Source organism: Tachypleus tridentatus, chromosome 7, assembly GCF_004210375.1.
Source record: "Tachypleus tridentatus isolate NWPU-2018 chromosome 7, ASM421037v1, whole genome shotgun sequence".
Classification (NCBI taxonomy): domain Eukaryota; kingdom Metazoa; phylum Arthropoda; class Merostomata; order Xiphosura; family Limulidae; genus Tachypleus; species Tachypleus tridentatus.
In genome coordinates this window covers 61,293,771-61,319,267 of record NC_134831.1, presented here as the reverse complement: position 1 = coordinate 61,319,267, position 25,497 = coordinate 61,293,771, and the positions used below count along the sequence as shown (strand labels likewise).

The window sequence follows — 25,497 nt, the reverse complement described above, 5'->3', positions numbered from 1 at the left end:
CATATATTTCTTTGTTTCATCATTCTTTAGATGAACTTAAGGTTGAATGTTTTATACATAAAACACATCAGTAAATACAAATGATATGGATTACATCATAAAATTGTACAGTAACAATGCAGAAGCAACTGACAAATTTAGTCTGTTTTTTAAGAACAGAATGTGGTGAAGGTTTTATATTTATTCAGTGGTAGCTTAATATGTTAAGAAACATACAAAGAATAACTTTTTTTTTTACCACATTTAATATAGAGTTTGCAAGAGGACTATAAGTATGCTAGAATATTTAGTTGAAATGGAGATTTTATCGTGTACTTTGAATTGTCTCCTCCCTTTATCTCATATATGTTATGAATTTATATTACATATTATTTACACATATGCACATGCTTTGACCAGATATGTCTTTTAAGTAAGAATGGAGAAAAATTCTTTATTGAAACCTTCTATTTAAAATAAAAAATATATATTTTTATCTTAGTCAAGAATTGTTTTTCATTCACAAGAGAAAATATTAGTTGTTAAATAGTGTATAGTAATAAATAATATGATAACCATAAAATCTGGTTGCACAGAAGAGGAGATTTACTTGTATTTTTTGTATTTATTAATTAGCACGCCAAGGATCTGTTAAAGATGAAGTCACTTCAAAATCAAGAACAAGAACAAAACTTAAACAGCTGTTGACAGAAAAAAGGTATTTTCAGCTGTAGTTTTTTATGTACATAATATCTATCTCAAAAATTAAGATTGAATAGAGTGATTAAAATGAGGGAGAAATTATTGAATTGTTTGTAAAATTTGAATACAAAAGGCAGTGTCATTTAATTTGGATCACCAGTTTGTTAACATATGCATCACAAATACTGTCAGGGATTTTGTTTATATAGGCAGTAGGTGTCTGACTTGTTGGCAGTGAATACTAACAATAAATGAAGAGCACATAATCTACTTGTTTTAAAATAATACGTTCAAAACAAGTCAAACTATAGGATATCACAGTTGTATTTAAAATTCCAAATAATTCTTTTTTTTTGTCAAAAGTCCACACAAGCTGATTCAGTTATTTTAGAATACAGTTGATAAGACAAATTATTTTTCTCTACTCCATTTATAACTATACAGTCTGCAATAAATTAACTTGCTTCATGGGTTACTACAGTTGTATTCAGAACTTTGAATAATTCTCTCTCTCTCTCTTTTTTATCAAAGTCCACACAGATGGGTTCCATCACTTTAGAACACCCTTAAATGAAACAAATTATTCTCCTTATTTTTGTTAAACCTGTGCAAATCATTTAAATATCACCCTTTATGGCTAAACTAACAATCAGTGAATTATGTTTTTTGACTTCACTTTTTCTAATTCAACTTCTTTTCTTGGTTACCACAGTTGAATCTGTTTTTTTTTTTTCATGGAATGCCTACATAGGTTAATTCAGTTACTGTAGAACTCAATTGACAATACAAGTTATTTTAATTAGCTCTGTTGTTACAATAAAGCTGAGTAACAAATTACTGAAATCATTTGTTAAGGCCAGTCACTCATGCACTGGCTAACTTCATATATTCTTTCACTGACTAATTATAATTTTGTTTTCTGACTGAACCTGCTATACCTGCACATATTTATAACATGCAATAGAAAATTTTAGAACTATCTATCCTTCTAGTAATAATAGTATTACATAATAACTAGTAGAACTTGGAAGTTTTGAGTAATTAAAATTGTTTACATAATCTAAAGTCTAGCACAAGAATCAAAATGCATACGCAATGTATAACCTGTTTAGAGTTACATAAAAAACTTATCATAACTGTTACCTTTAAAATAAATACCTTTTAACACTGTTATGAAAACTTAACAATCATTAAATGGTAAGTCACTAAATAATAACTATTAAGCTAAACATTCTTGTATATCTAACAAAAAGTAACCTGCTGTGCATATTGTGATATGAAAGCTTTGTTGTTGGAAACGTCTTTACGTACGTGTATCATCTTCAGTTTAGTACTGTATGTTTCATTGTGAAGAAACTTTTTTTTTTATCTGTAAGATTTTGTATGTGCTACTGCTCAAGAATCACAATGTGACAGTAGTCTGTATTTTAATTAAAGAGGCCAACATTTGTCTCTGCTGAGCAATCCTAACATGGCCAATTTAGACACCAGAAAAATTTAAACTCTCTATATCATTGCTTGTGACCTGCAAAGAGGTATCTTTGTACCAAATCCAATGATGTACACATAAATAGTTCATGACAACCACAAACCTTGCTGGAAAGTTGAGCAAAAGACAAAAATTACAAATCTGTCTACGCCACTGTTGGAGACCTGCACCAAGTATCTTTGTACTAAATCACATATAAATTGGTCAAAATATGACCATGAAATAGACCAAAATCTCTAAAAGTATGCTTTTCTAACCTTTTTCTCCCCCTTCCCACATGACCAAAAATTGGCATATCCAACATTTTTGTATATATAAGTATGGGACTTATAGAAAATTATCTTTGTACCAAATGCCATGTAAGTTAGACAAAATCTGACCAAGTAATTGACAAAAACAAAACAAAATATTACGATCTTTTGGGGAGCCTTTGACCTCCCCAAAAAAAGACTCAGAATTTGCTGATCCAGCTATTTCACATTTCAGTATGTTGGATGAATGGAAATGTATATTTGTGTGAATTTTCATTTTGATTGCTATAAATATGACTATAGAGGAGCAAAAAATATACATTTTTGTGCTTAACATTTTACCCCACAAACTTCTTTGAAAGGAATTGAATCATAAAAATATAAAATGTGTCTTGAGTGTATTAGACCCACATTTCAAGCCAAACTGCAGAGATATGAAGGAATTGTAGTCAATTGAAAAGTGTTTGGAAGAAAAAGAAAGAAGAAACAAAAGAAAATGGTATGTATGTCTGTCAAGACATAACTAAGGTTTTGATGCATTTATGGTCTGTAGAGAAGTTTTTTGATCTACATGTTATGTGCATTGACTTTGGTGTCACATTTGTGAATACATTTAGCTCTAATTTACTTAATGTTTACAAAATGCAGTACCTCTTGTGTGGCATTCAGAAATGAAGTAACATTCATTATAAGGTTTTTATTTAAGAGTGTTTTTTATGTCTTGAGACAAAAAGGTTCTTTATATAAAGTTCATGCAGTATATGACATTCAGTAATGTTATGTACAAGTTCACCTTCATTGTAGTTTCCAACCTTTTTCTACTTTAGAACCAGATAGTTTTGATTCCAGAAGTTTTGAACTGCTTCATACAGTATTAATTTTTAAAGTACTTTTAAATTACACTGTAAAACAATATATTTAAGTAGTTATATTTAAAAATAAAACATTTTTTTGAAACATTTTGCAGACTGGCTGAAATCTTCCTGTGTACAGGAAATTTGGAACCACTGAGTTTTGTGATGTGTGGATAATGATGGGCCATTTGATCTTTTAAGGCTATTGTTGTACACCCACACTTGATAAGAGTAAACATTGAAATATTTTTTCTTTACTTCTGTAAAATGCTGTTACAATATGTGGACATGTCATCAATTTTTTATGTTCTATGTGATATGGAGCTCTTTAAAAAGTTTGTTTAACTTATGCACTCATGGTGGCTACACATGTTTTGAAGGTTGATTTGTTTCTTTGTTGTATAGTAGATAATGGAACCACTTCCTGCAGAAATATATAAGTATTGCATATATATGTACAATATACATATACTACTCTGAAGGGGAAGCACTGAAATATCTGTGTGGCTAATTTTGATATTGGTTGAAGATAAATGATCAATGTTTCAGGGAACATTGTTTATGAGGTTGCACCATCCACTGGACAGAGAAAGTGATTACCATTCTAGAATTAAGTGCACTTTTTTTGTTCACTCTACTCAGTTTTCATTGTGACTAATTTAGTAGAGATTCATTCTGAGGTGTGGAAAGCTGATGAGCTATTCACTGATCCAGTTGAGGTGGACAGTCACTTGTCTGTGCTGGTATGCACATTGGTTGTTTTTTTTCTTGTGTGTAAATAAAGATTGCTTTCACTGTCTTTCAAACTTCTCTGATCTGTTTATTTCTCACACAAAATTCAATTAAGTTACCAGCTACACAGCACCCTATTTCTTGATCCAACTGTCTGTCAATATGGGTTTATCTGTATCTGATTATCTGCAGCTGAATTATATTTTTGCTGTAATGTATCTTTGATTACAGATCCTAAACATGTGCTAGGTATATATACTTTCAATACACATCACTTTATTTGTATATATGTTTTCTACAGATGTTTAGGGTAGATAGCTCCATTCTTTGCACTGTAAAACTTCCATATAATGACAACAACCAGAATTAATATTAATTTCTACACACGATAATAAGTGTATTATTTGTGCTACTGGAGTACAATATAGATGTTAATATACAGAATGATAACATGATGTAAGGGATAAACCAGTTTTCGAATGTATCAGACATGTACATAACAAATAATGAAATATCTTCACTGTTCCAAAATATAATTTAACACAAATGCTAATTTGTATATACTCATTACAGCAAGTTGCATTTTGGTTATTTTTTTTGTATAACAACAAGAATAAATTATTTTGTTTGTTTCTTCTGTGATGTTTTTAACCTAGTGTGTACCTAGTGCTAAGAATATTAACCTCAATACATAGATACTTCAGTGTGATAAAATACACATGTAATCCTCTGTATTTCCAAATAAGCTTCATATCCTGGTGTGTCAGTAGTCAATTTAAACTTACAATACTAAAAACACTTAATATTGTGCATTTTTAAATACATTTAGTTTCTTGGTATTTTAGTGGCTAGGTTTGGCTCACAACACTGAAATCCAAGGTTTGCTTCTATACAGTGGATAGAATGTAATAGCACATTGAGTAGCGCTGCATTAAACAACAACAATAGTGAAATCTGTTTAAGTTGATTAAGGCTGGATTAAGCACAGGCCTAAACGTTTTGGGCTTATGAGATATCCAAAACAATCTATTTTAGTAATTTAGGAAAATAGATAATAATAACAATGCAATAAAGTATTGTTTTGTAAGAATTTTAAAGCAGCCATCATAGCACACCCATTGAGAAAAGGTTTGACTATAAAAGAACTGTGGTATGAGTTAACCCTGGCTTTACTATATGTTGAAAGTATATTTTAGGTGACAAAAATTAGTATTTTTCCTTTCTGGTGTTATGGAGTCTGTGAATACTACAAGACAAAGAAGTAATGTGGTGGTGATGTAACTTGGTGACAGGAGGTGGTGGTGTACTTTCCTAAAGAGTATATATCTAATCTATTATTTAAAAAAAAGTCTGTGTGTGTCAGTTTATAACTGAGGAATTGCTGGATTAATTGTTGCCAAACCTGGGCATGTATCATTAGGCATCTAGGGGAATGACATAGGGGGCTGGTGTTCAGTTTTAATTACCTTATGTTACCTTTGGAGTCTTCATATGTGTTGAATCAGTATGTGTGCTAATACGCATTATTTAATTTAATATTTGTAAACATTGATTCATGTACTGAAAGTCAGCAATGAAACTGTCTGTCTAGAGCTCTAAAATTTGTAAGTTTTAGCACTGAATGTAACCAGCAAGTTTATGTGTTTAAATAAAATTAAACAATAAACTCATAAGCATCATGTTTAAGTAATTGTTTTGTTTGTTTGGTGTATGCAGTGATTTTGAGATTATTGCAAATGTACTGTGTCTCTAGTCTTGCTTGTTTGTCAATAAACAAAGTATATACAAACATTAGAAAAGGAAAAGAGAAAACCAGAATTTTTTTTGCATATAAATATGTTTAGTTACAAAAGTGATTTATGTTCAACTTTTTACTGTATGTATAACATATGTCTAGAATTTTAGATGTCTGTTACAATGTTGTTCAAATTTTAGAATTATTAGTTATCATCCAGTTAAGGTAATCGTTTTGTTAACTGTTTTTGATGCATTTTTGTGGCCAGATGCTAACCTTGGGATACTGTTTTACATTGTTATGGTTTACCTGAGTTTTTAACCATGTGTAAAAAAATATTGTGATAATTAATTTATACTGATGTTTTTTTAAATTTTAGGATTACCATGAATTAGTTTATTTCTAAATAGAATTTGGTAAGATGTTGAACAACATCCCAAGCATGGTTGTAATTTGTTGTCAGAATGAGTTTTAGTTTTACCTTATGGTGAATCTGAAGATTTAAGGCTTGGACCCAAGAATGCATTGTGAATAGCTGAAAAATTAGAGATGGGTGTGTAGTGATAACCCTTGTGTAGCTTTCTGCAGAAACCTGCAATTAAAAAAAAAAAAGGAAAATACTTCTGTCATGCAAGTAGACAACAAATTATATGAAAGATATAATAACTCTGGATATATCAATATTTCTAAAAAAAATAATCCAAAAGAATTGTTTGATCTTTTCAACTATCTCACCTTGGAATCTTCTGTGACCTGAAGTTTATGAAAATTTGGTAAATTCTGAAAACATTTTCACAGATAATTCTTCAACCATGCAAAAAAACAAAAATACTGACGTATCATAAACTTGAGTCTTGGAACAGTTATTTTTATTTTATGTTTTGTACTCATTTAATTAATTGATCAGTAATGTTAAAAATTCTCTTGTGTAAAATATTAATCTCTTTTGTGCATGATTTTCCAGCGAGGAATGGGAAGAAATGTCAGGATTGAAACAGGTAAGATATTTGATGAGAAACTTGACTAATATTTAAGGTAGTTTTATTGCATATGTAGAAATGATTAAAATGGCAAATAAAATAAATAATTTTACTGAAGAAAATTTTTATATCAATTTATTAAGTTGTAGAGGTAAAGCAAATGAAATATGAAAATTGTAAGATAAAAAATAGGAGTTTTATTGTTAGCATAAAAATTACATTGCACTCAGATTGACCCAGTAAAGGTTTTGAATATTCATAGACAAATGTTTAACACAAAAATATATTAAAAATAAGTTGTTTTTTGTGTATGAGATAATTGCTTTTACTAAAAGATTGCTATGTTTTATGATACACTTTTTACATTCAAAGTTACAGTATTACATACAGATGTGTGTATATATATATATATATATATAGTTTCACACTTTATTAGTTGTTTTTTTTGCAAGATTCACCTGTGGAATATTACACTGCATATTATTTATATAAACTTTAAACATTTCCTGTATAAAAAGTGACTTTTACATGTATTCATGAAACAATTCTTACTGATAGCAAATGTTTTTTTTGGCGAATGTTCTTTGTAAATGATAGCAGATTAAATCCTGTGAAATATTGTTATTTTGAAAAGAAATTGGTGATTTTGTGTGTGAATGGGCACTTAATATCTATTTTTCTTTAGTGAACCTAAGAATAAGAATTTGACTCATTTAATTTATATTTTTATGAAATATACAGAGGCTTGAGTACCTTATATTAAAGTGATTGCATCAGATATGAAAGACTTTTTAGTGAATGTAGTAATATTAATTAATTTTGCATTTGTTCTTCCTTGATGTTGAGGCTATTGAATACTGTGTATGTGTGTAAGGCTATGGAGATTTATAGAAGACCATCTGATAGATTTACAAACAACTGCAACAAGATGAGCAGGAAGATAGTAAAAGTAAAGTCATGTGAAAGAGAAGTTTGATCAGAGAAAAGTTAGAAAATTTAAGTTAACCATCACAGGAGTGAGTGGCTCAAATGGTTGATATGTTAGAGTGAGATTGACAGCTTGAAAGAGATAAGGAGAATAACCTTGTCCTGTAAAAGGGTGTTCTAACCTAATTAAACCTGTTTGTGTGGACTTTGAGAAAAGGCAGATGATTATTGCATGTTCAGGAGACAACTGATGTAATTTATGTGACAGAATTAAAAATATAGAAGAAAAACTTAGCTTGTCAACCAAGATCTAAATCAATTGCAATGACCTAAGTGGACGTTTGACAAAAAGAGAAATAAATAGTGTTAGATACATCTACAATCTCTATACTCTAAAGAATTTTTGTGCATATGTATATATTACTTTAAAAACATGTTGAGTGTGTGCTGTTTGTTTGTTGTCATCGACACTAACTGCAGAAGAAAAGTATGTTTCTGACATTCTGAATGTGCAAATAAGCAAGCCACATGGGAACCACTACCAATATAAAGTTATAGTAGAACCTCATGTATGAGAACTACAGTTTGATATTGTTTGGGCTTAATAGGTAGTGTGATGTCATCATAAAATAGTTATTTTTGGGAATGGAATGTATCTGTTCTTTCTGAGGCAAAACATAGGTATATTCATATTGTAAAGATTTTTTTAGATTGGAGATATTGCACTGAAAAACAAAGGAATATGAATAAACTTGGGCACCAAGATCATACAGAGACCTGCAAAAAGTCATACCCAAACTGTGGAAAGCAGAGGGCAACATATTGTAACAGATAAGAATATAAAGGTCAGCGGCAAAAGCTGTATCAGGCAATAGGATGCAATATTAAGAAGAAAGGAACTCTATCAGGATTATGCCAACTTGGTATGGGTTCATCATGATAAACTTTCAGTCATATTTTCTATCAATCCTCTCACATCTCAAGCAGCTGCAGAATGGAATAAGTATCAATACTATTCTATATAAAGGCATGCTAGTCAAGTTATTGGACTTGTCATTTTTTTGGATTACTATACAATTGGACTGTTGAAATGGTTGCTTAAAAATTATTATTCTTGAACATATATTATGGACAGACTTCAGTCACAAGTGGTGTGCTTTGGACATGAAATTCCAATGACAGGGATTTTTTTTAAATGGAAATTATGCTGCAGGGTTATTTTCAAGAAATACTGTCATTTTAAAGGACGAGATATGGTGACATGGACTGTAACAGCTTGGTGAGGTTTCAAAACTATTTTTGGGAATGTATTCAACCTCTGTATTATGCTAATTCAGATACTAAGAATGTGTTGAATGTAAAGAAATTGTACTACTAATTAAATTAAGACATTTTAGCCATGTGTTGTTCTTTTAAGGTATTTTTAATTATCACATCCTTCAGGAGCCAAGGGGTATCTTTACACTACAATTTGTTGAATGTTAAAAAATTCAACACAAGTTTTCATTTGTTCAGTTTATTAATTTTTAAGTAAAATACATCCTTAAGTGTCCATACAAGAGAGTATTAAGGTCTACCAACTATGAGAAAATTCAGTGTATATATCAGTAAAGCCACGTTCTGAGCACTACTAATTAAACAATTGCCCACCTTTTATGCTTTTGCTATTACCTTTTCATGTGTAGATTTCAATTGAGATACGAATGATTTCACCTGCAATTTGGTAGGGAAGGTTGAAGCATTGTGATAGTCTACAGTAGAATGAGAAGACATGAACACTTTGAAAGTAGCTACAGATATAATATTGTACTTGGCTTGCTGCAGAAAATCTACCAAGGTGGTTCTGACCTAAATGTCTTTATATGTCATCTGGAGACTTCCATGCTTCATCTGTTTGACTGTTATGTTCTTGATGTGCTAATGGATTTCAGTTACCTTATTATTTGAAATTACTTTTTACCCAATGCTAAAATAGTTTTGAAAATGCTTTATTTTGGCCAATAAATATGTCCAAAAATTTCAGTTCAAATTAAGAAAAACTGGATTCCAAAGTTTTTATTTTTTTCCAAAAAATTATCCCCACTGGCTCATGAGGGGCTTGTTAATTTACAACCTTTCTATGGATAATGTCATTGAAACATCTTAAGGCAGTTGCTGTTGTTATTGTAACCAAAAACTTGTTAATGAAATAAAAACACTGTTAAGGAAAGAAACTTTCTTGTAACATTTTAATTTATAAAGATCCAATTGTTATATGAACCACGTTAATACTTTATAATGAATAGAAAGAAATACTATTGTTTAAAAATATGGGTATTATATTTTGTTTAACAAAATAATAATGCTGATTAACTTTGTTAAACTTGAAGGGCAATCTTCAGTTTCTATCCAGTTCTACAAAAATGTCAAAAAAATTGAGCAGTGTAGTTAATAATGGCAACAGTAATATGGGCTTTATTGTGGAAGATCAGGAAAGCAGCCTTGGCACTAATCAAACTGATATTCATGAAGTAGATTCAAAAAATATTTCAAAGGTTGACTTGGCTTCTAACAAAAAAGAGGAAAAGAAGACAGAATCAAGAAGCTATGGATATTTTAAGGTAGAACATGAAACAGATGAAGAATGTGTTAAAAAAAATACTTCTGAAGGCACATATTCACAAAAGATGGCAGACTGTTCGAATGAGCTTATCGTCATGGCTAACCAAAGTCCAAGAAAAAGGAAGAAGAAGAAAAAGCCTCCACAGGATAATTCTATTGAAATGGATACATTTGAACAAAAACATAAAAATATTAGCAAAGAAAAAAATCCAGAAAAAAAGAAATCAAAAAGTAAACAGAACTTGAAAAGTAAAAATATTGAAGGTAAGAAAAGTTTGTGAAATAATAATACCTGTAGTTACTGTACAGAGTGTTTGTAAAAGTTGTACACATTTTGTTATTTAGTAACTTTAAAACAAAGTATGTGGTAAAGTACAGTTGGGTTAATAATTTCCAAGTAGCACAGATAGCCACACTTCTTTGCACCATTAAACCTTAAAAACCACACTATCAAACTCTCATGCCTTATCCTATCTCAGCAGTATTTGTTTGATTTGTAACTCTGTCTTTTGTCATCAGATATAGCTAAAATTGTGACTACATAAAAAGTAACATGATGGTGTTTTTTTCTGAACATGTGATACATAGAACTCCAACAAACCTGTCGCAGATAAGCACCATTATATGATATAACTTGATTATGGTGCAAGTAGTTCAAGTGTAGATGAAGTATGTAACCCAATAGAAGCATCAGATAATCCATCATAAAGGAAGACAAACCACTTGACACAATGACTGTCCTTCACTCATATAATAGCTTCTATTAACAACTCCAACTCCCTCTATGTGCATATTTTTACTTGCCACTAGCCTCATGTTCCCACCCAAATTTGTGTGTTTGCATGTGTTGCAACTGTGTAGTAACATGTAAATGGACATGAAACAACCTTCTACCAGTAGAAGTGTGACACCTTCCTGGTGCAGCTTACTCTATTTATACTTGATTTGACACACTCAAGTGCAGACGTGTTTTTACTTCATATTTTCATATTTTGCCTAATTTATTCAACAAATGACATAGTTGATTTTACATTATGTATTCTTCTGTGATAATTTGTGTGTTGAATTTTTTAAATCCACTCAAGTTTCTTTTTGAATTCTTAAATTAGTGTTACAGCTACTTCATTTGTAATACTTACATCTGCCATTTCTGTGGATTCGGGCTTCAGTATCTCAGTATAGGTGTAAGTTGTTTCAGTCATCTTTTGCCAAGAATTGGATTTCATCATGTGGCCTAATATGACTTTTGCATCAGGGCCAGGTATACCATTTCCTGTTGTGTCTGGTTTGTATGATGATGTTTTGTACAGGTATTTACCATCTTCTTCCTTTGCCATGCAGTTAAGGGCTGTGAATGTTCCCATGTTTTTTGCCAACCATTACGTGACATATTATCCCAGGTATGATACCTTTTTTCTGTTTGTTAGCTTGTTCTTTGCCCTTTCTGTACAGATTTCAGTGCTCATACTGTTTTAGCTCATGATGCAGTTAGATTCTGGGATCAGCATTTGTTCATGGACTCTTTAACTTCAAGTCTTCCTTTTGGCATGAGGATCATACCATGGAAATCTAATGTACTTTTCACAGCCCTAGTTTTTCTGTTTGTATCTACACTTTCTCCAATTTTTACGTTACCTTTTTGTACACTTCTCTTCACTAAGTCTATCCACTAGACCTCTCTGGAGTTTTTGTGGGAGACTTGTACTTCCATATCTCTCCTCTTCCTATTCACTTAGCTCTTTCTTTGGTGGGATCTTCTTGATGGTGTGCACTGTTGAATCTAGTGGATCATCCTCCATCAGTTCTTCCTTGCTATTTATTTGACTTAATATTTTGTGACCATTAGTGTGTAGGAGTCTTCCTATCTCATTAGAGTCCAAAGAGGTGTGTTGATTTTCTGCCTTATTTTTTTTACATTCCCAACACTATTAGGGTCTGTTCCTATGTCATGAACATCTTTCTCCTATTTCTCAGTGTTTTCAGGTTTTGGTGTCATACTGCATTTCTTACATTTATCATAAATGGTTGATGCTTCATGCATGCTGGATAAGACTCTTCCCATTCTTTACTCTTGACAAACCTTTTCCTTACCTCCTTGGATCCCACATTTTTCTCACCAGTATCTATCAAAATTGGTAGGGGCTTATTCTTAGTTGGGTCTTTATCTTACTGGTAATCTAACCTCATCTGGAGTTATATTCCCAGTTGTTTGTAATTCATTTTTATAACAGAGTTGATGTCTTGTAATTATTTTCCAACTTGTAGCATTTCATTGACTTTTTTCATTCTGTTATAAAGCATTTGTTTTTTCACTCATTGGTGAGTTTTTTTTTTTAAAGCAATAGGTGTTTGGCTGACCAAGGTGAACATCTCAGATGCTTCCCTTCACATACTTATTTTCCACTGCATCCTGGGTATTGCTTTTGTTCTTATTCTTTGAGGCATCAGGTCTTGTGCACTATACCATTAGTTCTGCCATGGATTCCATCCATTTTAGTCAGGTGGTCATGGCTTTTTTCTGCCTTCTATCAATTTTTTTTCATCATGTGGATGACTGGCTGTCTGTCTTTAATTTAGTCTTGTCAGGTATTTCTTGCTTATGTACTTATCTTTTGGGAAGGCTACATGTATGGGTTGACTTGGGTAGCTGGAGAAGTACTTTCTTGTCAGGACCCAACACCTCATCATTTTTGGGATTTTCTTTAACTTCTTTTTTAGCTGGATCCAATATTTTTTTTAGTTGTGTTCATTGGAACTAATGGTTATCAGTGCTGAATCCTCTCCTTCATTCACTGCTGAAAAGGTTCTATTAATTTTGAGAAATTGGGTAATCATGAAAGCTCTTCTTCCCTGGAGTTGTGCTCTCTTGCTTGACCTTCAGTAGTTTTGCATGATCTATGGAATCTGGCTTGGGATCTGTTGGATTCCATTTATATCCTTCCATTCTCTTTACAGATCATTTTTGCCTGATGGCTTTGCAAGGATATTGCCATGGCTGACATTCTTCTTCCACCTCCCTATCCCTTGTTGTACCTTTTGGTAGATAAATCTTAAGAGTTCATTGTTTTTTAGTCTTCATTTCTGTTGATGACCCACATCACTCTTTTGAACTTATTGCAATTTGTTGAGTGTTGAACAGTTTTTTCTCTTTAGTATGGAACAGGTTGGTTATGATCCATTTTGACTGTTTTACCATCAATTTTTTTCAACTATTGACTAGGAGGCACCCATTCTTATTCTCTTTGAACGTTGGATCTCTTCTCGTGGGTTCACTCATTACACATTTGCCTGTTGGCTTGTCACATCCTTGGTGCTCTCATTCTTTTTGTTGAACTGTTATCTCTTCTAAACACAATTCTCCACATGTAGTGGTTCCTAGATTTAGTGGTTCTACTTCCAGTTGGTTACTACTCTACTGATCAAATTTGCTACACTCTTTCTATTCTAACCTATTGTTCTGGCAATGAATGCCTTCAATCTGGATTGGACCAACAATTACAGGTATGCCTACCCTTCTGTATTTCTCCTTTCCTGATTTTAGTCTGTCATTCAAGCCACCTCAGGTTGAGTCCTTTTTGCTGTCCCATTATATTCTGCACATCTTTTGTTCCATGTTTTTCCATTGCTTCAGGTTCAAAAACAGCATAATATTGTAACATCTTTCCAAAGTTAGTGGACTGTATGTCAAAATGCATGGGTTCCCAAACTTAAGGTGAGACTTGACAGAGGTTATCTCATTTGACAATCGGTCTTCTGACAAAGTAAAGTAAAAAATATTCCTGTACAGTACTGCTTTCTGATGCTTGTGTAAATGTTCTAATAGAATATATCACCTCCTAAGTGATAATGTAGAATTTGTAATGCAAATTGAATAACCAAACACAACTATATTGGCAGAAAGAAATAAGTTTTTGTTATGAAGTAGTAAGCTCTATAAATGAGTATAAATATAAACTAATTTAACTTCAGAATAATTCAACAAAGTAAAAATATCACTGTTGTACAATAAAGAGTAAACTTGTTGAGAGAACTTAATATGAAGATACAGATAAAAATTTAAAATAAAACATTTGAAGAGAACACAAATTCTTATAACAAGTACTGCCAAAAGAGAAGTGATAGTTTGGTAGAATTGAATAATAGGGAGTCACTTGTGTCTCTCAGTATGTCACACACATATTGGTGGAGAGTTGTCTCATGATGTTGCATTGGAATCAGTCAATTCCAGATTGGTAGGATCTTCAAGATTTGTGGTATGTGTTAACAATTTTGCATATAGAAGGAAGCACTGAATTGAATAATAGGGAGTCACTTGTGTCTCTCAGTATGTCACACACATATTGTTGGAGAGTTGTCTCATGATGTTGCATTGGAATCAGTCAATTCCAGATTGGTAGGATCTTCAAGATTTGTGGTATGTGTTAACAATTTTGCATATAGAAGGAAGCACTGAATTGAATAATAGGGAGTCACTTGTGTCTCTCAGTATGTCACACACATTGGTGGAGAGTTGTCTCATGATGTTGCATTGGAATCAGTCAATTCCAGATTGGTAGGATCTTCAAGATTTGTGGTATGTGTTAACAATTTTGCATATAGAAGGAAGCACTGAATTGAATAATAGGGAGTCACTTGTGTCTCTCAGTATGTCACACACATTGGTGGAGGGTTGTCTCATGATGTTGCATTGGAATCAGTCAATTCCAGATTGGTAGGATCTTCAAGATTTGTGGTATGTGTTAACAATTTTGCATATAGAAGGAAGCACTGAATTGAATAATAGGGAGTCACTTGTGTCTCTCAGTATGTCACACACATTGGTGGAGGGTTGTCTCATGATGTTGCATTGGAATCAGTCAATTCCAGATTGGTAGGATCTTCAAGATTTGTGGTATGTGTTAACAATTTTGCATATAGAAGGAAGCACTGAATTGAATAATAGGGAGTCACTTGTGTCTCTCAGTATGTCACACACATTGGTGGAGGGTTGTCTCATGATGTTGCATTGGAATCAGTCAATTCCAAATTGGTAGGATCTTCAAGATTTGTGGTATGTGTTAACAATTTTGCATATAGAAGGAAGCACTGAATTGAATAATAGGGAGTCACTTGTGTCTCTCAGTATGTCACACACATTGGTGGAGGGTTGTCTCATGATGTTGCATTGGAATCAGTCAATTCCAAATTGGTAGGATCTTCAAGATTTGTGGTATGTGTTAACAATTTTGCATATAGAAGGAAGCACTGAATTGAATAATAGGGAGTCACTTGTGTCTCTCAGTATGTCACACACATTGGTGGAGGGTTGTCTCATGATGTTGCATTGGAATCAGTCAATTCCAAATTGGTAGGATCTTCAAGATTTGTGGTATGTGTTAACAATTTTGCATATAGAAGGAAGCACTGAATTGAATAATAGGGAGTCACTTGTGTCTCTCAGTATGTCACACACATTGGTGGAGGGTTGTCTCATGATGTTGCATTGGAATCAGTCAATTCCAAATTGGTAGGATCTTCAAGATTTGTGGTATGTGTTAACAATTTTGCATATAGAAGGAAGCACTGAATTGAATAATAGGGAGTCACTTGTGTCTCTCAGTATGTCACACACATTGGTGGAGGGTTGTCTCATGATGTTGCATTGGAATCAGTCAATTCCAAATGGGTAGGATCTTCAAGATTTGTGGTATGTGTTAACAATTTTGCATATAGAAGGAAGCACTGAATTGAATAATAGGGAGTCACTTGTGTCTCTCAGTATGTCACACACATTGGTGGAGGGTTGTCTCATGATGTTGCATTGGAATCAGTCAATTCCAAATGGGTAGGATCTTCAAGATTTGTGGTATGTGTTAACAATTTTGCATATAGAAGGAAGCACTGAATTGAATAATAGGGAGTCACTTGTGTCTCTCAGTATGTCACACACATTGGTGGAGGGTTGTCTCATGATGTTGCATTGGAATCAGTCAATTCCAAATGGGTAGGATCTTCAAGATTTGTGGTATGTGTTAACAATTTTGCATATAGAAGGAAGCACTGAATTGAATAATAGGGAGTCACTTGTGTCTCTCAGTATGTCACACACATTGGTGGAGGGTTGTCTCATGATGTTGCATTGGAATCAGTCAATTCCAAATGGGTAGGATCTTCAAGATTTGTGGTATGTGTTAACAATTTTGCATATAGAAGGAAGCACTGAATTGAATAATAGGGAGTCACTTGTGTCTCTCAGTATGTCACACACATTGGTGGAGGGTTGTCTCATGATGTTGCATTGGAATCAGTCAATTCCAGATTGGAAGGATCTTCAAGATTTGTGGTATGTGTTAACAATTTTGCATATAGAAGGAAGCACTGAATTGAATAATAGGGAGTCACTTGTGTCTCTCAGTATGTCACACACATTGGTGGAGGGTTGTCTCATGATGTTGCATTGGAATCAGTCAATTCCAAATGGGTAGGATCTTCAAGATTTGTGGTATGTGTTAACAATTTTGCATATAGGAGGAAGCACTGAATGAAAGTGACTGTTTATGTGAAAGGAGTTGAGTAACTATAGGAAATTCATTTCAGTATAGGAAAAGTTATAATTTGGATATGCTTTTGTACTAGTCTTGTATCTGTCATCTTTTTACTTATCCATGCTATTCTCACTGCTGACGGTAATTTGCATGTTTACAAACTCTACTGATTATCATGTGTGATAATGTGTGTAGTGGAACTTCTGCTAGAGTGCTTGGCTGTTCTGTGTTATCTCTTACTATAACACTTGTCCTGCTAAAATACTTTGGGACTATTAACCTACACAATTGTATTGTTCTTCAAAGCATTGTATGTTGCAGGGTGTCTTTATTTGATTATTTGTCCTGTGAACAGTGTTTTATAAAACAACACAGTAGATTACTTTTCATATTATATGCAACAAAACAGTTTGGCAAAACAAAAATTAACTATCAGGAACATTGTTACTCACCTTAGGCATACTGTTGTATTATGACTCAAATATAAGCATTATTTAATTGGTCTAATAACATAAAACTTTCTTAAAGTGAAGTATGTTTACAGTTAAGCTTGCAGTGTTGAAAAATCTTTCTCTTGATATAAAAATCAAATATTGATACTTTATTTAAATTATTTTTAAAGTTATAGAAGTAGTGTGAGAAATGTAACTAAGATAATAGAAATTTCAAAAGCTGTATTGTTGGTGTACTAGATGTTTAAATAGAAATGTTAACAACCTTGCAGAAGAGTCTGGGAATGTTCCATTAGAAACTATTTTTAATGAGGCTGAACCATCAGAAAGGCACAATAACCCCATCCTAGGAATTGTAGTCCACCATAGTGACCAACTAAAATCTGATCCACTTTTGTCAAATCCTGCTGTAAGAATCCATATTGTGGACATGAATTCGGGAAAGTACTTAAAGAAACTGCATGAGTAAGTTGTAATTTAAAGTTTTTAATTTCATACTTGTATCTGCTACTACAACTTGGTATCTCAGTAAGTAAGTAGCATAAGTTATAAGTATTTAAGGAAAAAAGAAAAAGCCTTATAAGTTAATGTATATATAATTTTTATTATTATTAATACAAGTTCTATAAAAACATTTGTAAAATAAGAAAATGCTTTGGTTCTAGTGTATATGTATAACATTTGTGGTGGTAGAGTATGGTATTCCCAGTTTAGGGAAATAATGGTTCAGAGATAAGAATTATTTCCACATGACAAGAAGTTTGAAGATTTTGATGAATGAAGTGGTTACATGAGAACAAAGTTTGATATTAATTCCCAGTTGGCATATAAATAAAGTACCAATATGAAAACAACCCTTATAGCACAACTTGACCCATTTAAAGAAGCTAATCTCTTTAAAAGAGTCAGAAACTGCTAACACAATACACATTATTTTTGTAACTAACCAGTCTTAAATTATATCAGAAGAATTGTGAAACATCTCTGCTCCATGTGACAGTCATAAAACTATTTGCTGTACATAAGGTGAAAACAACTACATGAAAGAATTAGATAGAATTTGTCATTAGACCATGCTACAGAATTTTGCATGTGAACTCAGAATTAGATCCTGGAAAAATTTTAAAAATTTGTAAGTATAAAATACAGGAGAGTTAGATATGTAATATTTGCATACTACAAAAGTAGTATTGATTGTAACTATAGATAAAAAGAGGTCTTAATCATTTACTGTACAGTTAGATATTTTTGGATATGTAGTGGTGAAGTAAGTAAATACTTTTTATTGTTATTTGATAAAAATTAATTAGATGATTCAGTGAATTCGAAAATTGTGTTTTTAAGAAAAAATATTGAAATACTCTTGTATCTTACTGCATTATTGGACTGTAGATTAAATTATTAGTCTCTGGGCTCTAAGAACAAGGTATTATCTTGATATTGATTACACATAGCATGTACCAATATGCAAATATTTGACAGTCATTCTAAAGAATAATAAGCTGCATTAGTCTGTGTAAAAGAATTAAGGAAGACTTTATAACTGAAATGTTAGTGTGAAATGCCCATTCAGTTCCTTGTAAGTAAAGAACAATATTGTATCAATAAATTAATCTATTTTTCTATAGGGCATGCTGTGGCTGATTTATATTTTAAAGGCAGTGTTTGTTACAAAATCATTTTGTAAAGGAAAGTGTCCCAGTTACCTCTACTTTTGTGAGAAGATGAATAAGAAGCTTCATTTTGATGTATATTTAAATATTTGCAGTGTGTTGGATTACAGTTAAAAATTATATTTGAAACTAGTTAACACAGTTTTTTTGTTTTCTTACAAGATCAAGGGCAGTTTCATTTTACTATGAAACTCAACGTGATGTGGATTACATTTTGCCAATGATGACACAACCTTACAATATCTGCAAGAAAAAGTGAGTTTTCAGTATAAAGCTCCTTATTGTAGATCATCCACTGAGAATGGACAAATCCAAAATAGTTTTTTTTTCAACTTTTGTTCACCTACTCTTAAGCTTTAATTATTCATGTATTTTAAAATCAGACTCAATTAATCTTAAGTTAGGTTATGTTTCATTGCACACCTTTTTTACTTTTTGTAGTAAAGGAGTGATTCAGGTTGTTTAGTTTTTTTTTTAGTTAGAGCTAGCCCTCTGGTTGTCTTATTTTGATATGTGTTGTTAAGAGAAATGAGTTTACCCACATTAGATAAAAACAAAACTCCATACCATTGCACAACTGATAAGTGTCAAGTTGTGTAGCTTTCTTTGAGACAATAATCATTGCATTATATTACCTTAAGTGATCACTTGGGTATATTTTTTAATAATATACTCTGCTGCATTGAAAAATATATGGAATTTCTGTCAGTGCTGTTGTTTTCAGTCCATTGTAAGCTTCAAGGTATAGTTGTATGTTCTTAACTTAGATGTACATATATATTATTGGTTAGTTCACTTCAGTTTCTTTTTACTTTACATGTACATATTTTCATCGTTTGGTTGAAACTTATTATAATTATTTTAGTGAGGGTTGTACTTTCTTTCATATATTTTTGCTGGTTTTCTGGCTCTTTTTTATTGGAACTTACAGGTTCACTTATGGAGTGGAGTAGTATGTTTTGTGATTCCTGTCTGTTTAATTTGCATGTTATCTTTTCTTTTCAAAATTAAGTTAAAGCCTGTGCTTGGTCATTTTACCATAACCTAATCACTCATTAATGCTCTCTGGTAGTTGAGTGATAGGCGTAAAGGCTTGTAATACTAAAATTGGGGGGTCAGTCCCTGTTTTGTTACTGTGCCATTACTTTATTTGCTGTTTTGTGCCCATATACTTATTCATTGCTTTCTATGGGCCTACTTCTTGTTCACACATCCTTCTGTAACATTTTCAGTTTGTATTTTTTGGTAGGCTTCTTTCCAATAATTTGTGAGAAATAATTCAGTGCTGTAGTTGGTTCTTTAAGAAACAAGGTTTTCTCATCACCCTTTGGGGTAGGTTAATCTGAAGCCTGTATTATCAAGAACTGTTATTATCAGAAAAGTTCCACAGTCTGACTTAAGTGGAGGAAGATTTTTAACTATTTCAGTATGACCTCACTTTGCTGTTCAACCCCAGGATTATCAAATCACTTAATAAAGCTTAATACATTTCCTAGATACTTCTCTCTATTTGTGTTTTGTGTGACTCAGTTTGCTCATGCATTTTGTTTACATCAGGGAATTATCTTCCTTTTAAAAATAAAATTACTGAAGAAGTTTTCTTCCCAGCTTGTTTTTCTTTTTAATTATGGCAAGTTTTGATATAAGCTTTGTACCTGTCATATTTTCAAGCAATACTTGGAGAACTACATTTTGATTAAAAAAAAATTTCCAGTATAATACAAACTATTTTTTTCAAACTTAGAATTAAATTTAATAAATAAGCTGATATGAACTAATGCATAAATATTTTGTTTTAATAAGATTTTATAATAGATTATTAATTTTTAAGGAAATTCATTAATTAGCATCTGTTAAAAAACACAAAAAACAAAGTACAGTTTCAATATCATCTGTAGAGTTTAATACTGTATTGAGGGTATCCACATTTTGAGAATATCTAACTTAGTGAAAAAGATTAAAGGTCCTGTTGTCAATTCCTGTGTTATTTTCTATCTCTCTTTTATTTTTTTGTTATTTAGCATTTCACAGAATTGAAGAAACTTTCATGTGTACCAGACTGTAATTACATTTAGATATCAATTTTCACCATTATATATATAGTTGTTTGATTGTGTTTTCTTTTTTTACCTACTATCTTTCACTTTGAGACAAGTTCTTGGAAGGTTTATAGATCTTTCTGTCATTTAGGGAAAACAAATATTTGCTGATCTCAGGGGAACAACATTTCTTTTTATGAGGTTAATGAAGTCCATCCAGTTTTTCCTTGGTGGTTGATGTGCTGTTTCACTAAATATTACTCTGTATATGCCATTCAGTGTTTGGGAGAGCTTGTAAAGCTGTATGATTTTTTTTTTTTTTTGAGGAACAGTTTAAAGTAATACATGCAGGTGATCATTGAACATTTTTGTTGTATTCAGGTTGTGGATGACTATAGCATGAGATTAAATAATCAAGTAATCAGGCTTAAAATATTTCACAACTAATTAGTTCTATCTTGAAATAGTTTACTTCTAAAATTAATTTACAATGATAACTGACATGTTTGTTTAGACTGCAAAATATTCTAAACAGAATTTTAGATAATACATTACAAGGAAACCTGTATGTTGAAAGTATTGTAAAAATTATTGTTCAGAGTCACAAAATAAACATTTTGATAATCAATTTTCAAGTGCTTTTACTAAAATTTTGATTAATAACAACCTTTGTACAGACAAAAAAAAAATATTCCAAGTCTTAAGTGCTTTGCCATAATTTTTTATGAATTACAAGCATATACAGGTAACATAAAGGTAAGTTAAAAAAAAGTTAAACATTTTGAGTTCTTTAGTGAAAATCTAAATGTGTATATATATATATATCAGGTCATCCCATAAGTAATGTCCAAAATTTATACACAAAGTGCATCCTCATTTCTGTTTTTATAAAAGGCTTTAATGACTCAAATATGCAGTAGGATGTGTACAAAAAATCTTCAGACAAATAAAAGAAACTAACCCAACTTCACTTTCCCAGGTAAATTAATCAAATAAACCCTTATGAAGATGGATGTGTCTGAGGAGCACATTAGGCATATAATGCTTTATGAGTTGAGTTTAAAAAAGGCATTAGTGCAGCAGAAACTACACAAAACATTCAAGGTATTTATGGTGTGGAGTCTCTCAGTGAAAGAAACTGTTGAAGGTGGTTTTAGAAGTTCAGATGAGATGAATACAGCTAGTTATGCACCATGTTCAGGTCATCCTGTTAAGTTTAATGATGACTTGCTGCTGGCTGCACTTGATGAAGATTGTGCTGTAAAAGTCAAAGAACTAGCACAGAAGCTTAATTCAACCCATTCAACAGTTCACCGTCATCTGCAACAGCTTGGTAAGATGTCAAAACTTGGAAAATGGGTCCCCCATGATCTGACAGAAGCCAACCTTAGAGCAAGAGTGGACATTTCGTGAACGTAACTCACAGGTTAGTCACTGGAGATAAGAAATGGATATTTTATAAAAAATGTTAAGTGCTGCATACAATGGCTCAGTGTAGCTAAACTGGATATAACAAAATGGACCCTCCACCCTAGGAAAGTCTTGTTAAGCATTTGGTGGGATATTGTTGGTGTGATCCACTTGGAGTTACTGCCACTCAGTGTAACGATTACATTAGACTTCTATTTTCAACAGTTAGAGCACTTGAATGTTACACTGAAAGAAAAGAGGCTTGCTTTGATCAATCGTAAAGGTGTTGTGTTAAACCAGGATAACACATGGCCCCATACAGCAAGGATTGCATCTACAAAGATTGAAGAGCTAGATTGGGAAAAACTTCCACATTCTCCTTATTCTCTAGACAGCTATTCCAAAGTTTGCAGAACTATCTTGATGGAAAAGAGCTTGGAACACATGGAGATGTCAAAGCTACCCTCTCTATATTATTTTGCTCCAAACCCCAAGAATTTTATAGAGTGGCATTCAGAAGCTTGTGAATCATTGGCAGGAAGTAATTAATAATAATGGAACATACATTATTGATTAAATAATATTAAAAGCATTTGAAACCCTTTCTCTTTTTCTGAACCTAAAATCGAACGTTACTTAAGGGATGACCTGATATGTATGTTTGTGTGTATATGCGTGTGTCTTTTTACTTGTAGAAACTAACTCCAACATCATTTAGTGCTGACATGTACAATAATTATTATAGTTATAAAATTGCTATTTTGGTATTATAAAAACTTTTCAGATTGCTACTGTATAATTCTGAAACCATGAATACCTAACATTTTAAGTGTATCCACCTCTTCAGAGTGAATCCTCCAAAAATTCATATTATGTGATTAGTTCTTGAGGCAAGAGATTTTATATGTAGGTAAATGTTTATACTTGTAACCAAGGAAAGTGTGGCCTATATTTATTTTGTGTGGTGATTCTAGTCTTGAAATAATACATGCAGGAAGTATATCTGAAATCAGTGTTTTAGCATCAAAATTAAATGCAAGAGATGATTTAGCAGCAGTATGCTTTTGTCATGTCCAAGCATTCAATTTATTGATTCATTTATGGAATTCTGAATGTTTGTTAGTACAACAGTTTTAACCAAGCAAGGTAGTTTAGGTAGTACTAGTAAATTCACATTAGTGTCTATAATGCATTTTAAGACAGTGAGAAATGTATGGACAAAAGGGAATGATGAGACATTTTTCTTTGTAGAGAAGAGGAAGGAAATAAAACAAGTTAAGGCTAACAAGATATGTACTGATATTTTATTAGCCATGCATTGAAGGAGGAACCATCAAATGGTGTAAGAGGTTAGCCTAGTGTAATATGAATGAAAATGTTCATGATAAAAAATTTTTTTTCTTTATTTGATAGATCTCTCACTCCATTTTGGGAAGAATTATTGATCTGGAATGAAGATTTTGACTATTTTCTTCAAGATGATCCAAAAACTCTAGTCATTTTTGAGGTAGGTTCAAAGCTTTGGCTTGTACTAATAGACATTTCACTATATTGTACTTCACATATTTCCAATTAAATATCCACCTGCTCTTAAATTTGCATGTCATTAATTTAACTGAATTTTTAAAAATTTTTTTTCGACAGTTATTTAATTTATATCTTTAGGAAGTAACATCTGATACCTTATATTAAATTTTAACAAGACCAAACAAAAAATAATGTGTAGTTCTGATTATTTCTATTTCAAAATTAAGGTAAGTTGGAAGGGATATTTTTTAATCATTTCTGAAACATTTTACCATGTTGTTTAAGACAGTAGTGTGACTTAATTGTTTATTTCCTTTGAAAGGCACCTACAAATTGAATATTAAGTATGCTTTTCTAGAAGAAGATAGTATTGTTGGACTAGTGCACAGTTTTATAGACATGCTGTTAATCTTTGGAGGGGAATTTTGAAAATGTTTAGATGTGTGTATTTTGTTGATGTTATGACACCAATATAACTTGTTACTTCTAAATGTATGTAATTGCTCATAAATAATTAAAACCTGGAATAATGCAAATTTAAAATAAATCTTATCAACAGTTTAAGTTAATTGCTATGCAAAATGTTTTCTACTGTTACTCATTCTGAAACTGATAATTACATTGATCTGAATATATTTTTTTTCAGTTCAATGATGTATTTTAGATTCAACTGACATTTTAATATTGAAAAAGTTTCTCATGTTGAATGGCTGTAGTGGTGGGGGTAGAACTTTAGAAATATTTTTACAATCAGGTTTTGTTTTGAAGCTGGAACTTATCTCAGTCTTCCTTTGTAGGATCTTTGCAATTTGACATCACTACTTCAAAAGCATTAATTTACTTTTTGGTTATGGAATCAATGACAACCTCAGCTTCAGCAAAATCATTATACTCTGCCATTTTTTTGCTACAACAGTTGTTACAAAATTATAGATATAATCTTGATATTTGTAACTTGCAATTTAATTATCATTAAATGAAATCTGAAAAAAGTGCAGATTTTCACTGTATATATAAAATTAATACAGTCCAAAATATCAGTTTTGATATAACTATACATATGCATGATACTCAAGTATAAACAGATAGTTGTGGTGTAGTTATACTGAAGGAAACTCAGATTTATCGTAATGCCAGTATACCTGTATTCAACTTGTGCATACAGAAAACATAAATCATATTGTACAATAGCTACAAGTAAAGAAAAACTTTTTAAAATAAAAGAAGTTATTGTACAGGGTGGCCCGTAAGTCCCTACCCATCCATATGTTGTGTCTAAACAACGTTATAATACTAATGATGAGTTGAAGGGAGCTGTTACTGCAGCATTTGGAACTATTGTTCCCCTGCTATGTTAAGAAAATGTCTCACAGAACATGGCATCTCATAATATTATAAACCAAGAATGAGGGACAGCATACAGATACTCTGGATACATAAGATATATGGATGGGTAGGGACTTATGGGCCACCCTGTAGTTATGGCTAATATTCAATATTCAAAACAATGTAAACAAGATGATAGGGATGATATTTGCTTCATCTCTACGTAACATCACAGGTCCACAGTGTAGTAAAATGTTAACAGACAAAAACAGAATACAGTAAATTGTGTTTAAACA

General features: G+C 31.9%; 1 protein-coding gene across 9 annotated transcripts in view; it reads left to right on the top strand.

Annotated features, from left to right (window-relative positions):
- Positions 1–25,497, top strand: part of LOC143255785 (jouberin-like) — a 98,778-nt gene that overhangs the window by 10,229 nt on the left and 63,052 nt on the right. For 3 of the 9 annotated variants that reach the window (XM_076511985.1, XM_076511984.1, XM_076511990.1), the window contains exons 3-8: positions 616–697; positions 6,707–6,740; positions 10,019–10,514; positions 17,499–17,691; positions 19,062–19,154; positions 23,762–23,855. In XM_076511985.1, the coding sequence (XP_076368100.1) occupies positions 616–697; positions 6,707–6,740; positions 10,019–10,514; positions 17,499–17,691; positions 19,062–19,154; positions 23,762–23,855 (992 nt within the window). Of the gene's footprint in view, positions 1–615; positions 698–6,704; positions 6,741–10,018; positions 10,515–17,498; positions 17,692–19,061; positions 19,155–23,761; positions 23,856–25,497 lie in introns of all 9 variants that reach the window. The other 6 variants (XM_076511987.1, XM_076511989.1, XM_076511991.1 and 3 more) reach the window with 5 other exon arrangements.